Source organism: Bos indicus x Bos taurus, chromosome 1 (assembly GCF_003369695.1).
Source record: "Bos indicus x Bos taurus breed Angus x Brahman F1 hybrid chromosome 1, Bos_hybrid_MaternalHap_v2.0, whole genome shotgun sequence".
Lineage (NCBI taxonomy): Eukaryota > Metazoa > Chordata > Mammalia > Artiodactyla > Bovidae > Bos > Bos indicus x Bos taurus.
Window position 1 is genome coordinate 87,435,423 of NC_040076.1, and position 16,700 is coordinate 87,452,122.

Genomic DNA, 16,700 nt, shown 5'->3' on the forward strand with positions numbered 1-16,700 from the left:
ACATATGATCATGGATGTTTCTTTTGTAAAATTGTTTCAATTTCAGTATGTGTGCATACTGCTTGTTATTTAAAACATTTATTGTGATTCATCACTTCAATCTTTGCAAAATTATTAAATTAAAATTGGCCTTTCACTTTTAATTCATAGAAAGTCTAATTCTATACTGACATTAACATCTGAAAACAACTTCAAGCATCTATAGAGAAATGTTAGCTGGTCTTCGAACAATCAAGGAACACTCATCTGGGTCACAACGTCAATACCCAAAATAGATGTTCTGTAGGACACCATGTTTATTTTTTACAATAAATTTTTAGAAGGATATACCTTCCAACTCTCTAATATTTCCATGAATTTATTTTCTTGAGCTTAATATAAAACTGGTACGAACTGTGATAATTACTTCCTAAAGTAATACTATCCTTTATCAAAATAAATAGCTTTCAAGTTTTAAAGGCAGTCAATACCCTAGCAGCACTGTCCTATTCAATGTCCTATTTATAATCTATATTAAGCCTTCACATCTCTAAAATGATTATTTTGTTCAATTCACTTTACAGAAAGTGAAAGCACTCAGTCATGTCTGACTCTTTGTGACCCCATGGACTATACAGTCCATGGAATTCTCCAGGCCAGAATACTGGAGTGGGTAGAAAACAAAACAGATTCATTTCTTTAGCTCCAGGGTACATGAGGATAATTCATTTAGCTAACAGTTTGCTTAACTCAGAGCCCACTACTTTTTTCAGAGCATAGTCTCATTGTTGCTCATCATCAAGCTCATTTATAAGTTTCTCAATTATCATTAATCTTGAAAAGATTAGTGTTAGGAAGTTAAGAGTATTACTGTTTTGTACATGCCAGAGCAAAAGCCACCAAAACTACATAATATCAACCATAATATCAACTGCTTATTTTTTAATGACCAAAACAAAGCTTTGATTTTACTTTAAATAACTGTCTCATTAATTGCCAAATTAACCTTTACAAAACTATTATAAAAGAATAAGAATAGTTTTAAAAGAAAAAAACGTTAAAAGAAATTCTATGTTCCTCGATGAAGCAGATCTAGATATCAGCAATGAAGACCCCAAATTTGTAGATAACAGCACAGTATTAGAGCTAGACTAGACAAAAAGGAAAAATCTTTTACAAGTTATTCCTTGATCCAAAAATATACAGTAGTGAATATGTAGAAAGAAGAAAGCAGGCAATTGTTTTCTAATTAAAAAGTATGCCACATTGATGTTCCCACTGCTCAGAAAAATATCAAAAGTCAACTACAAAAGAAATACTCTATTCCAAACGAAGTATAGGAAATGCTGATTTAAATAAAGCTTTACCGAACCATTTCTCAGAGTCCTATATACACTAACATACTTATGAATCTCCATGGAAGTCACATATAGCCTGCAGTAGTACCAGACTTATTTCATCAGGAACTCTGCTTTCATAAGGTGAAGTTTAAAATACCACACCAGACAATTTAAATTCCATCTTGTCAGAATATGCTAGAAGCTGCTTGAAAACTTATTAAAGATTAGAAGCAAAACAATAATCACACTTCAGTTAAGATCTTCTGATTTTCTACTAACATCTAAAGAAAATAGCTTACAACTAGTCATACATAGTTACAAATTTATAAATATTAATAGTTATGTGTAATTAAAACATAAAACAAATTTGTCAAGTCCCCTTGATAAAAGACCCCAAATACCTAAAAACATGCTATTTACCACTCCAAACGTGTTACTTGGAAATATTTTAAACTGACAGAAGAAGTGCAAGAAAGAACACCAAAATACCATATACCTTTCAGCTTCTTCTAAATCAAATGAATCTCAAGAGGTCTATGGTAAAGATCAGATTGTTTGATAAAATGATGAACTTGGTACAGTTTTTCTTTTCACAAAAACCGTAAGACTACACACACACAAACAGAAGTCAATTCTGAAAACAGAAAATGGGCATTTAAGGCCACATGTTGTCATCACAACGTAAAAAAAGAGAAATCAAGAAAAGTCATATGGGAAGAATCAAAATACCTGAATGTTAATAACTCCTGTATTGAGTAGGAAATGCCAAAAACTATAATTAAAAATTAATCAACAATGAAATCTGGATACTGAAAGCCATGGAAGACATCCAAAGCTACACTCACAAACAAATTCATTCCCTTTTATAATGAAAGCAGAAAAAAACTTTCTGTAAACATTAGCTGAACTGAATGACGAACAACCGAAAAATGCTATTTATAAGCTGATAAATTATTCAATTAATCTTTAGAGGATACAGCAAAGCAATAAAATCATTGACAAATCTCAATTAATATTAAAATATATATATTTCTTATATACTTTATTTAATGATGTATCTATATATAGGTATATAGACAGATATAGGAAAGGAATACAAAAATTTTTAAATAAACAATTATATACTAAATTATAAACTCTCAGCAATGTATCAATTAATAAGAAATCATAAATTATCAAAATTAATTTTAAAGGTAACAAATTTGAGCTTTGGCAAAAAGTTGAAAAGAGCTGTCAATGTAATTACCAAAAAAAGGTTTGGCCATCAAGATAAAATTGTTTGCCCATATGACTATTTCCTTAGGTAAATTCAAATCATTTTTAACTAATTCTCATTTTATGTCTATCATAGCTTTAAACAAAAATTTCAGACTCTAAAGCCTAACATTCTCTACAACTTCATGGAAAAGCTCTTGCTCATAGTTTTTTCCAAACATAATTTTTAGATTCTCAAAAGAACTTTTAAAATAAAAAAGTGAAATACCAAGTTTCTTCTAAAAATATTAGAAACAACAGTTCCCAACTCTTCCTGATTATTGCAATCACTTGGGGAGCTTTAAACATTTAAGAGATTCCTAGGTCCATCCCTAGCCCTACTGGATTAAGTCTCTGGGATAGGTCAGGAGCCTGTAGGTCTCTAAAGTACCTCATGTGTTTCTCATCACCAGCCAGGTTTGGCAACCAGTGCTCTACAGCACATCTTTTATTCTTCTTCCCACCTCTTCAAGGAGATATTCTGAGAAAGCAAAAGCTGTACCAGGAACCGATATGAAAGAGGTATGAGTGTATAACTGAACAGTACATGATTTGGTAGGAGAAATCAATGATAAACACATACACACAAAGAAAGAAAAGCTCAATAAATAAGAAAAGATGACCAAAACAACAAAAGATACTCTCCCCAATATTCTTCCCATGGATGAAATGACTGTTTCTGATAAGAGTGGGTAGAGGACTGAATCTCTTGTGCAAAAAAAGGGAAAGAATATAAAAATGATCTTTAAGTAACTGGGATATCATGTATCCTACAGCTTAACTTGACAGAACACCTGTTGATATTCCAGGGACCTCCGAAGAATCAGAAACACCTTACCAAGGGTACAGAGAGTAGGCTGTCTTAAACATTTTGTGTTTGTCTACCTAATGGTCTGTCTTCTTCTCACCAAATTAAAAGTAGGGGATAGTGAGCAAATGATTAATTTTAAAAATTCTGCCAAGTACATTCAATATTTATGTCCTTAGTATTATAATAGTTACTACTTATAAGGAAGAATTACAGATGGAAGTTTTTTCAGTTCTGAGTATTTGTGTTCATCTGGGGGTGAGGAGATATGTAATCTAATAAATACAACTAGATAGAGCTAAATGAGAGCTGAGAAGATTAACAGCTAAAGTATTTTTCAGTCAATCTAGGATGTTTTAAGGTCTCTGAATAAAACACCTATCCCAAAATGTAACAGGATCTTCTGGCACACACATTAGTTATTCCTGCACCTCAGTAGCTTAGATTCCCCTAAAGTATAGGACCTGTATCTTAATTATTTTTGCATCCGTTTGTTTTGTTCAGCACATCTGGCATAAAACATGGAGAATTAACAGGTGGCAATACAGTTGAGAAATGTTATTAACTTTTGTCAAATGGCATTAACTATGTTCTATCAAAAGAAAAAAGATCTTCATTTTGCTCTATTACCCATTCTAACAGCAATTACATTTTTTTAATCTTATCCCTAACTACTGAATATAGAGTATTATATTCATCACACAACACAATATTAGAAAATAATGTCTCATTTAGATACAAATACATTAAAAAAAAAGAATAAGAAATTACAATCTTTAATTCTCTGTTCTTACAGATCATCCATTTTGCAGGGACCTTCTTTCTTCAAACTTTCTTTGCTTCACTTGTTCTGTCAGAAACTACACTAAATAACACCAAAGGTTATTAACAAAGACAGGTAATGAAAACAGAAGATTATGCTCACTTTCCAACCAATGCTACAGTTTTATATCAGTCAATACATTCACAAAATTCCTACCTCAAAGATTTGTTCAAAATTCTGAAACTCTTGTAATCTTGCCTGAAATCCTTCTGCAAGTGCCCCACCTGTAATATTTAGATGAAGAGTTTAAAACCTAGTATATAGGAAGATAAGATATTTGCATGCTACTTTTATAATCTATATTCATATTTCAACAGGAAATCTATAATGAATACATACCACCTTCTGGCATCCCCTGTGCTTTGTGCTTTCTAGCACTAAGAACTTCCTTTGCAGAAACAAAAAAGATACGATTGCGTGCTTCTAAAGGATCCACAACTCTGAGCTCCTCCACCAAAAAATGCAGGCATCTTTCCATGTGCTGTCTGCGTACCTAGCAAAAAAAAAAAAGGGGGTATTAAAAGAATTCTAGTAACTAAACAAATATGAGTTACAGGCCTATACTAAATTCCATTTATAGTGATATTAAGGACGGCATCACCAACACAATGGACATGGTTTTGGGTGGACTCCAGGAGTTGGTGATGGACAGGGAGGCCTGGCATGCTGTGGTTCATGGGGTCACAAAGAGTCGGACACGACTGACCGACTGAACTGAACTGAACTGAACTGATTACTATACTATGTAGAAGGCAATGGCACCCCACTCCAGTACTTTTGCCTAGAAAATCCCATGGACGGAGGAGCCTGGTGGGCTGCAGTCCATGGGGTCTCTAGAGTCGGACACGACTGAGCGACTTCACTTTCACTTTTCACTTTCATGCATTGGAGAAGGAAATGGCAACCCGCTCCAGTGTTCTTGCCTGGAGAATCCCAGGGACGGGAAGCCTGGTGGGCTGCCGTCTATGGGGTCGCACAGAGTCGGACACGATTGAAGCGACGCAGCAGCAGCTGCCTTATACTTTTTTTATACCTTTATTTTTTTCAACTACTTTTTAAAAAGCTGGAGTATAGCTGCTTTACAACGTTTTGTTAGTTTTGCCTTATAATTAACAAATAAATCCAAAAATTCTAATAAATGAAGTCTGATACTTGCTGATAGGAAATCTTCCTCTTAACTTAATGATTCTTCCTTGAACATTTAATTTAAAATTCTGATGGACCATCAAATACTACACAACCATTAAGAAATATATTGTAGACAAATACTAGTACTTAATAGCACAGGGAAAGGTTTTTAATTCTGTATTAAGGATATATGATGTGTATACACATTTATGTAATTAATACATGGCATACAGGCAACACTCATAAAATGGGTGGCAATTTAATTTCTTCCTTAGGATTTTATTTTCTAAATTTTCTACAATGAAGCTATTAATACCTTTAAAATTAGAAAGTGCTGCAATAAATTTGTTATAATGAAGTTAGTTTTATTTTGAAATCAGAGCATAAATGGTATATTTTTCTTCCAAAAAACACTGGGAATTAAAATTGGGGAGAATACATTAGCTATGGATTAGAGCTGTGACATTAAGTTTAAGATTAGCACTTGGGTATCTAAATTAGGAATAAGGATTAGAAGTTAGGGTTTAGTACCAGCCTTTAACATTATGGCTATGATAAGAGATGTCCATGTTAAGACTTAATAAAATTAAACTAAAGAGGAATGGAGAAGAACAATCTGTGGGTGCTATCTTCTGATTCTCTGATGATTAAATGAGAGCTTGATTTGAAAGAGTATGATTACAAAACGAGTTAATAACAGGATATAAGGTTTCACATTAAGCAAAATTTCAATTTGGGGGGGGTCAGGGGAAGAATGAAAGCAAATAATCTAACATGTGAATAGTGATGGGACAGGATAAATTTTATTTTTTTAATGTATTTTCTGAAGTCTTTTTGTTTGTTTGTTTTTGATCAGGCCATGTGGCTTGTGGGATCTTAGTTCCTTAACCAAGGATTGAACCCATGTCCGCTGCAATGGAAGCATGAAGTCCTAACCACTAGAATGCCAAAGAATTCTCCATAAGTTTTCTTTTTTTAATTTTTTTTCCATAAGTTTTCTTAAAAAAATAATAAATACATACTACTATTAAAATCAGAAATATCATCAAGCAAATTAAATATTACTTGTACACTAAATGCCAGATTCTTCATCCTTTCTAAAGTTTCTAAAACCACCAGCATGACTAAAATGAAAAACAAAAGCAAAAAATACCAAGTACTGGCAATGACAGAAATCATGCGGCACTCTCAATGTGGTGATGGAAATATAAACTTAAATGAGCGCTTCAAAAAGCTCTTGGGCTGCATTTATTAAAATAGCATATTCTTTACCTATAATCCAGGAATTCTACTGCTCAATCTATACCCATGGATTACTGATTCCTGTGTTACTGACACTGTGAGTTGGATAAACCTGGTTTGGGGGCAAGAGCTATTCTGTGTTACAGGTTGTTTAACAGCATTGCAAGCCTCTCCCCACTAGATGCCAGTAGCACACAACCCCTCACAGTGAGAACCACCAGTATATAGCCAAGAGAAATATACACCAGTGTGCAACAAAAAGACATGCACAAGAATATGCCCAGCAGCATTATTCATAATAGCTAAAAGAAGGAAATTTACCTAAATACCCATCACTACCAGAATGAAGAGATCAACTGTTATTCATAGGATGAAAGACTATACCACAATGAGAATGTACTTCATCTATGCACAAAAGAATGGATATATGTCACAAATTTAATGTTGAACAAAGGAAACCTGACACAGAAGTAGATACTACGTGGTTCCATTACACAAAGTTGACCAACCCGAAAAATTAATTTAGGCTATCAGAGACGCAAGTGGTTATCCTTCGGTTGGAGGGTAGAGGCTAGAAATGGGGGATACTGGGGTGCTGGAATGTTCTGCTTCTTGACCTGGACCCTTACAAAGGCATTAAATTTGTAAAATTCACTGAGCTGGACACCAATGATTTGTACACTCTTCTGCTGTTATACTTAAACAAAGAATTAAAAAGGATGTTTCAAGATCTAAAATGTATTTGACAGTACTGTCATAATACAACTTTATTTCAAAGTAGCTTAATACTCTGTCCTTAGCACATATCCACTTCAGATTTTGTACAATTATACTCTTTTCTCAAGTAAGAGAATAGCTGCTTATGATGTTCTACTCTACGATGTGTATTGTTTTCTCAATTACCAATGTACATTACTATATTTCAAAACTTAAGGGAAAAAAATGTAACTTACATCTTCCATATATTCTGGCTCTGATGCAGAGGCATCCCAACGATTATTCAGGATAAAAATATTAGGCTTGGAAAGTCGCTCATTTACCTTGTGAAAAAACTGTTTTTCCTGAAAAACATCCAATACCCAACAGTATGTTCACTTTTAAAGCAACTTTATTTTTAAATTTATACGTGAAACCTTATTTGAATCTGAAAGTTTGAACCATTTAACAACAGTGAGAACACCCAGAACACCCACTGAAATAAAAGATCCCAAAGCACTCTGAACATTAAACTTCCAGAGATGACAAAATTAAAATATAAGAAAGCAAAAGTTAAGGTTTTCCTGCTTCTCTCATGAGTCTTTATTGAAATTCAATTGAACAAATATTTATCTGTTTCTACTACATGCAGGACATAAGATATTGCTAGATATGATAGTATTTTTAAAAATCTACCTCAAATATTCTTGAAGATTTACACTAAGTAAATTAATGTAAGACACACGTATCATAATAAACAATAAAAGGTATGCACCATAAATGCTATAAACATCCAACTGAAATTAAGAAATGATCTATAAAGGAGGAAGTGGTGATAAAGATGGGCTTGATGGTACTGATAACAGCTTTTTGAAGGATGGAAAAATTGAGAGGGGAAAGAATTGTTGAGCCAAGAATAACATAAACAAAGGTACCAAAGTCAAGATGTATATCAAAGTTTGTTTATCTGACACCTAAATAATGGAGTTACTCTAAACCAGACTTTAAACATTTACCTATTTTTTACACCATCAGGTTGTAAACAGTTCTCAGTGCTGTCAGAACAACATGGTTTAGGATATAGATCGGGCCACATAAACACTAATAACACAGTGACAAAACAGGACTTGTTGGTAACACCTAGGTTTTAATGGTGTTTAGCCATTTATATGCTTTTGAGGAATAATGTTTAAAAATTATACTACAGCTTTGGATATTAGATATCAAAACTCTGGAAAGATTATTTATGTCTGGTTCTAGATATCCTGGATAAATAATCTTCTGCGTTTAACAGCAGCTTAGAGTGTACACAGGTAAGCAGAAATCTAGGGCGTACACAGGTAAACCTTTGTGAGAAAGCTGACAAAACTCAAAATATGAAAAGCTTTGCCTGCCAGACAGGGAGGTGAGGTGGGAGTGTTATATCTTATTTAAAATACTTAAGTCAACAGCCTAACAATTCTGGTGTCTGTTCCTTTAGAAACTTGCAAATAACTACAGTGAATGTCAACAACACACCTTAGACTCAAATACTCACTATAAGCTAGAACCATCAATCCAAAATCAGTCCTTCTAGTCCCAGAGAAACACAAACCCTTTCATTCACCCCTGATATCACAGCTTCCTTCTAATACATGATTTGGATTTCCCTTACTTTTCATAATCAGAAGGGATATTACTTCATATTCTATCACTCAAACAAAATAATGATAAGATCCTACCGTGTTCATTAGAGTTGATTCGGAATTTGCAACCAAAACGAAGACATCAGCATCTAAGCAAAACTTATCAATCCAGCTATCCAGCTCTGTAGTGACATCTGTGCCCGGACTAATGGGAATAAAATAAGAATTATATTTTATATATATATATATATGTATATATATATGTACATATATATTTTTTCTTTTTGCCATGTTACACAGCATGTAGAATATGAAATCCCCAGTTCCCTAATCAGGGATTGAACTCACATCCCCTGCACAGAAACGCAGATTCTTAACCACTGAACCTCCAAGATAGATAATTTTTTTAACTTTTAAGAATTAGCTGAAGTTTAAAGGATAGGATTTCTACCAGTTATCAGTCTGAGGCCTAAGAGATTTAAATTACTTTCTCACCTATAAGAGAGCAGTTGTGGAAAGTTGAGAATCGTGCACTATATATTTCTGTTCTGCTGACAACTCCCAGAACCTATCCAACTGACAACTAAACAAATGTTAAAAATGTTTATTTATTAAAGAGAGAAAACCTCATGATTTTTGACAACATGATAACTATTTAAAATCTTTATGCTTTAATATACGATATTTGTTGTTCTCTTTCTGACTTACTCTACTCTGTGTGTCAGACTCTCTAGGTCCATCCGCATCTCCACAAATGACCCTATTTCCTTTTTATGGCCGAGTAATACTTCACTATACATATATATACCACTTCTTGTTTATCCTTTAACCTGTCACTAGATATTTAGGTTGTGTCCTTGTCCTGACTACCTTAAGTGGTGCTGCAATGAACACTAGGGTATATGTGTCCTTTTAAATTATGGTTTTCTCAGGGAGATTAAGACTGATATATATATATATGTGTGTGTACACATATATATACATACACACACACTACCACGTGTTAAAACAGATAGCTAGTAGGAACCCACTATGAAGTACAGCAAGTCCTGTTTGGTGGTCTGTGATGACCCAGATGGGTGGGAGGGCATGGTGGGGTGGAGGGAGGTCTGGGAGGCCCGAGGGAGGGGACATATGCTTACACATAGTTGATCTACTTCACTGTACAGCAGAAACTAACACAGCATTATAAAGCAATTATATTCTAATTAAAAAAAAAAAACTTTATGCTTTGGGAGGCTGAAAATAAGCACTAGGGGAAAAAAATGAGGCTAATACACAATTCATACTGTAAAAAGTATAGTCCAACTGTATATACATTGGCTTGATGTATCCTGTGACCAGCTGGCAAGATAAACAGATTGGGGTCATGGATGCAGTCTGGCCATGAAGTAAAAGAAAAATTAAAACTATTATATTTAAACTAAATGTTTTTAGGCGATTTCTCTGGCAGTTCAATGGTTAGGGGGTTCAAGTTCAATCCCTGGTTGAGGCACTAAGATGGCATATGCCACATGGTATGGCCAAAAATTATTTTAAAAATTCAAAACATAAAAAAATAAACCCAATGTTTTTATTTCCCAAGTACCTTTTCTCTCAAGGGAAGGCCCTCATCAAATAAAAAACAAAAAGTTCCATAAAACACTGAAATTTTAACTTAAAAGAGCATACCACAATTTAAAAAAAATCATTTAACTACTTTTTTTTTCGTTAAGGACTCTGCTAAAGGGACATGCATTACCATTTTATTAAGCACCAATGTAATAGGATGATTTTTAAAGAACATATTAAATGCAGGTTAATCAGAAGAGTTAGGAATAAATTACAAAAGCATTTGATTAATTCTTGAACAAAGAAAAGCTGTATGAACTGTCCAGCAGTTATTTTGGGAAACTAGGTCTCAAGAATGACTACTGATTAAAAACAGTAACTGGTTAGAGTTATCTATCAAAGATATCTGGGCTCCCATGGATGTAGGTTTGATCCCTGGGTCAAGAAAATCCCCCAAAGAAGGAAATGGCAACTCACTACAGCATTTTTGCCTGGGATATCCCATGGACAGAGGAGCCTGGTAGGCTACAGTCCATGGAGTCAAGAGTCAGACACGACTCAGCGACTAAACCACAACAATCAACATATCTAGAATCAGACAGTCTCTAAGACCCAGCCCACTATCCAAACCACAAAGTCAATCTAGCGAAAAAAGTGGTCGGTTCTTGAAATTTCCTGTACTAGAATCAGACTGATAAATCAGCACTTTCATGTAACCATTAAGAAACAAAACAAAAAATAATACCTTAAATATTCTGTTAAAATCTAGCAAAGCAGAAAAAAGCAGCAATTGAACATTTAAAATTTTTTGTACTGCATTCTACACACAAGCAGCATTTCTATTAAATAAAACTTTTACAACAAGAAAACATTTCATATGTAATTTTACCTGTCTACTAAAACCAGGTCATCTCTCAAGAGGGCACATTTTGCCTTTGGCCAAAACACATGCACAAGACACCCAGCTTTCAAGTCTTTGTCCATATGAAGGGCGTGGGCCAGCTGATTAACTGTCTACAGAGGGAAAGAAAAAACAAGACTACTTGTAACAAAATTCAAGAAAAATGTTAAATATTAGGACTTGCTAAGCTTATTTTTGCAAAACATGTAGAAAAAGCAGTACTTTATATAATTTGAAATAAAACCATCTGGGGAAATCTTGAAAAACCTGAGGTTTAAAATTACCAAGTACCAAAAAAATAACAGCCATGAAAACAGTTGACTCATACCATCGTGCCAAACAATGTGGGCTGGAAACATTCTAAATGCCCCAACAAATGGCATCCTATGCAACACTGAACTTGATTACACTATATGTATGGAAAAAAATCCACAATATATTAAGGGAAAAAAAGCAAATCGCAAAATAGCATATACCATTTTTTTTTAAAAATACAGAGAAACACCAATTTAACTCTATACCAAAGTATTTCCACTGATTTTGGAAGTGTGTGAGTTGTGAAGTTTCTTTTCTTATTTTCTAATTGTATTTCCTGACTCTTCTAAAGTGAATTTATTGCTTACTAATGCGGGGGCGGGTAAAGGAATGTCACTAGGCAGGATTCACACAAGCATGCTTTTAAAGTTAATGACTATGCCCATTCGCTGGGCTGGATGAGGGACAAGCTGGAATCAAGATTGCCAAGAGAAATATCAGTAACCTCAGATATGCAGATGACACCACCCTTATGGCAGAAAGTGAAGAACAACTAAAGAGCCTTGTGATGAAAGTGAAAGAGGAGAGTGAAAATGTTGGCTTAGAACTCAACATTCAGAAAACTAAGATCAAGGCATCTGGTCCCATCACTTCATAGCAAATAGATGAGGAGACAGTGGAAACAATGACAGACTTTATTTATGGAAAAGGAAAGGAAAGTGAAGTCACTCAGTCATGTCCGATTCTTTGCGACCCCATGGACTATAGCCCTACCAGGCTCCTCCGTCCATGGGATTTTCCAGGCAAGAATACTGGAGTGGGTTGCCATTTCCTTCCCTGGGAGATCTTCCTGACCAAGGGATTGACCTGGGTCTCTGGCACTGTAGGCACATGCTTTACCATCTGAGACACCAGGGAAGTCCACCAGGGAAGTTATTTTGGGGGGCTCCAAAATCACTGCAGATGGTGATTGCAGCCATGAAATTAAAAGACATTTGCTCCTTGGAAGAAAAGCTATCACCAACCTAGACAGCATATTAAAAAGCAGAGACATTACTTTGCCAACAAAGGTCTGTCTAGTCAAAGCTATGGTTTTTCCAGTGGTCATGTATGGATGTCAGAGTTGGACTGTAAAGAAAGCTGAGCGCAGAAGAATTGATGCTTTTGAACTGTGGTGCTGGAGAAGACTTTTGAGAGTCCCTCGTACTGCAAGGAGATCCAAGCAGTCCATCCTAAAGGAAATTAGTCCTGAATATTCTTTGGAAGGACTGGTGCTGAAGCTGAAACTCCAATACTTTGGCCACCTGATGGGAAGAACAGACTCATCTGAAAGACCCTGATGCTGGGAAAGATTGAAGGCAGGAGGAGAAGGGGACAACAGAGAATGAGATGGTTGAATGGCATCACCGACTCAATGGACATGAGTCTGAGTAAACTCTGGAGTTGGAGATGGACAGGGAAGCCTGGTGTGCTGCAGTCCAGGGGGTCACAAAGAGTCGGAGATGACTGAGCAATTGAACTGAACTGACTGATAGCCTCTCTTTCCGTTTAAGCTCTCTAAAATATTTCTACTCCTCAAGATGACTTCTGATATACATTTGTTTATTATCTTTCATATACGTGTTAAACATACAATTAAGTTCAAAGGGCTTAAGACAAAATTAATAATCAAGGAAAGGGCATCAGCACACATACCTCTATGATTCTTTTGCAATTTAAATGAAACTTTAAAAGGGAAACATCTATTATCAAATGGCCACAGTAGTCCTAATCAGGGTTGAAGTGAATTTCCACAGTGACAATGATAGGTAGTGGTTTTTTGCTTGCTTTTATAAACTTTCTGATAGAATTACAATCTTGTGACTACTCTGTATGGCTTAAAAGTTTTTAATATTTTTATAAATATCATCTCATTTATTGTTCATAAATAAATACTGAAGGGTATTAGACCGATTGAGTTACCTGCTGTGATCAAACAGCAAATTCACAGGAGGATGACTAGACCTATGAATTCACCTACAGTTTAGTCAAAACTAAAATGGCATGGATCTTCACATACTGAACTTCTGTATTTGTGGGAAAGCTCTTATGATTGAAGTGAATATGATGAGAAGCAGTGCCTTTTCCACTTGCTTTCATACCAAAGCAAACACCCTGCATCGTAATTGTTTTTTCTTTTTGTTTGGCTGAGAAGACCTAGTGCCACTGAATTCCTCAAGAAATTTATACAAGGTAGGGAACTACCGGGGAAGGCGATGGCACCGCACTCCAGTACTCTTGCCTGGAAAATCCCAGGGACGGAGGAGCCTGGTAGGCTGCAGTCCATGGGGTCGTTGAGGGTCAGACACAACTGAGCGACTTCGCTTTCACTTTTCACTTTCATGCATTGGAGAAGGAAATGGCAACCCACTCCAGTGTTCTTGCCTGGAGAATCCCAGGGACGGCGGAGCCTGGTGGGCTGCTGTCTATGGAGTTGCACAGAGTCGGACACGACTGAAGCGACTTAGCAGCCGCAGCAGCAGGGAACTACCACTGGCCTTTATCTGTCTAAATAGCATTTAGACATGAATTAGCTTACCAAATATTCTGAAGGCAAAAACAGTTTCTAAAGGCACAGATGCGGGTCAAAAACAGATTCCAGAGCCGAATTTTTTAAACAAAGTTTTGTTTAGAAAGACAAGATTTGTGATTAAACAGCGATGACACACTTCAGTAATTTTCTTTTCACTGGGAACAGTACTTTAAAATTTTTATAAACTTTTAATTCTAATTTATCTTCATTTTAAGCTAAGGACAGGTTTTATTCCTCCAAGAATTTAGCTCTGAAGCAAAAGTATTTTAGAAAATCCAAAATATTACTGATGGTTTTAAAAGCTATGAAGAGAAATACTAATGGTTCTTCCATCTCTAGCAATGCAGACATCTTGTAAAGAGCTTTCCAAAAGAACAAGTTAAGGACATTATTTCAGGTGCATTATGCTATTAAAGGTCAAACGGTATACCTTCACACTCCTTTTTTCATCTGACCCTTCTGTCATGAGATAGGCTTTATCTCCATCGGTTCCTTCAACACTCAGGAAGCAATTGGTTGTATGGCCAATCCCACTAGGGAGGACTTTATCCCACAACATGGCATTGATAACAGAGCTCTTCCCACTGCTTGTCCTGAAGAATGAATACACAAAATCAAGACAAAACATAATGATAAAAATTTCGTTCTTTCACTGGGTCAAAGGCCAACTTTTTTAGAATGCAATTTTGTACAAAAATTTCACCAGATTCCATTTTTTATGAAAAAGTTGACAACTTGATTTACATAACTATTAGCAAGGTACATTTCAGAAAAATAAAATGGAGAAAAACAAATCCTACCCTTCCCATAAAGAGATCCTCCCTTACCCTTTTTATTTTTCTTGCTTTTTGATTCCCACCACAAGGTGTCATCTAAGGTCCCGTCTTCTTAAATCTGGGCTGGACCTTCTTCACATGCAAAACCCATTCCTATTTCTTCTTCTCAAGTAGGACAACTGAGTCATCACTTCCCCAACAAGCCTCTTCCCTCTTACTCTGACTCCTGCTGCTGCTAAGTCACTTCAGTCGTGTCCGACTCTGTGCGACCCCAGAGACGGCAGCCCACCAGGCTCCCCCATCCCTGGGATTCTCCAGGCAAGAACACTGGAGTGGGTTGCCATTTCCTTCTCCAATGCATGAAAGTGAAAAGTGAAAGTAAAGTCGCTCAGTCGAGTCCGACTCTTAGCGACCCCATGGACTGCAGCCTACCAGGCTCCTCCGTCCATGGGATTTTCCAGGCAAGAGTACTGGAGTGGAGTGCCACTGCCTTCTCCTTACTTCATACTAGACTCTGCATAAGGTCAAGCGGGTAAACCAAATAATATAAAACAAAAGACAAACAGAAACAGAGCTTGAAGAAAAGTTTTCAAGGACATAAACAAGGTGGTTTAGTAGAGAATAACTGAAAAGGAATACCTTAGATAGCTTGGTCTGGAAAGGTTTCTATAGTAACATTTAGAATGAGACTTAAAGAATGCAAAGGAGTCAGACACTGAACAAGACACAGAGAATTCTATGCATAGGCTACCACCAAGCGCTAAAGCCCTCTACGAGGTTAGCTTAATGAGTAAATAAATGCCTCTACTGATACACAACACATGATATCTGAACAACCAAGTATGGGCCTTGTCATTTGTCTTTGCATCTCTAGTGCCCAACAGAGTGATTGGTATATAGACAGTTAACAAATGGTCCCTAAATTAATGTATGAGCTGTGGCAGAAATCACTCTTTTCACTCCAGAATTTCTTTAAGGAATGGCATGTCTTATTCTTCCTCTGGGAATCATGGAGCTGAAAATCTTTTTGGAAGACACAACCTGATAATCAATAGAAACTTAAAAGAGTAAGTCACAAATGATACTTACCTGTTTTTCTATTCCTATAATTGGCTAAGAAGCCAATTCTTAAAGATGAACACCCTTAAAAAACAAACGACTTCTTTTATACCATAAAGCTTTTTTTATACCAGGAACTAAAATGAACAAATTATTTTACATGCTAATAGCTTTAACATTTAATATGAGCAGAAACTGCTGTAAAAAGAAGGAATACCCTTGCTGAAACATCAGAAACAAAGCTACAGATACGATCAAGCTGAAAACTCTCCTTGAGAAGAACAGTAAAGAGTTACCTGCCAAAAAAGGCCACTTTCATGTGTCTCCGAGACAGCACCTCACCAATGACGGAAAGCTTGTTTTTATACCTCTGTATTTCTATCAGATCATCCTCCGTAGCTACTCGGTCAAGCTCTGGATTCTTATATGTTGCTGTAAAATTAAAATGGTAGACAAAATAATATAGATGAATATTAAGGTAATTATAGGGCTTCCATTGTAGCTCAGTCAGTAAAGAATCTGCCTTCAATGTAGGAGACCTGGGTTTGATTCCTGGGTTGGAAAGATCCCTGGAGAAGGAAATGGCAACCCACTCCAATAATTATAAAACAGAATACTTAAGATGTACATACATTTTGGTTTTGTTCTATATTAACATGACATTTGAAAATAAAAATAGCATGGTATCTGA

At 35.7% G+C, this 16,700-nt stretch overlaps 1 protein-coding gene across 1 annotated transcript in view; it reads right to left on the bottom strand.

Moving 5' to 3' along the window:
• Nucleotides 1–16,700, bottom strand: part of MFN1 (mitofusin 1) — a 45,704-nt gene that overhangs the window by 24,329 nt on the left and 4,675 nt on the right. The window contains exons 3-9 of the mRNA XM_027540391.1: nucleotides 16,306–16,441; nucleotides 14,605–14,767; nucleotides 11,336–11,460; nucleotides 8,992–9,100; nucleotides 7,528–7,635; nucleotides 4,544–4,697; nucleotides 4,361–4,428 (exon numbers count right to left, since the gene is read on the bottom strand). Of these exons, the coding sequence (XP_027396192.1) occupies nucleotides 4,361–4,428; nucleotides 4,544–4,697; nucleotides 7,528–7,635; nucleotides 8,992–9,100; nucleotides 11,336–11,460; nucleotides 14,605–14,767; nucleotides 16,306–16,441 (863 nt within the window). The remainder of the gene's footprint in view (nucleotides 1–4,360; nucleotides 4,429–4,543; nucleotides 4,698–7,527; nucleotides 7,636–8,991; nucleotides 9,101–11,335; nucleotides 11,461–14,604; nucleotides 14,768–16,305; nucleotides 16,442–16,700) is intronic.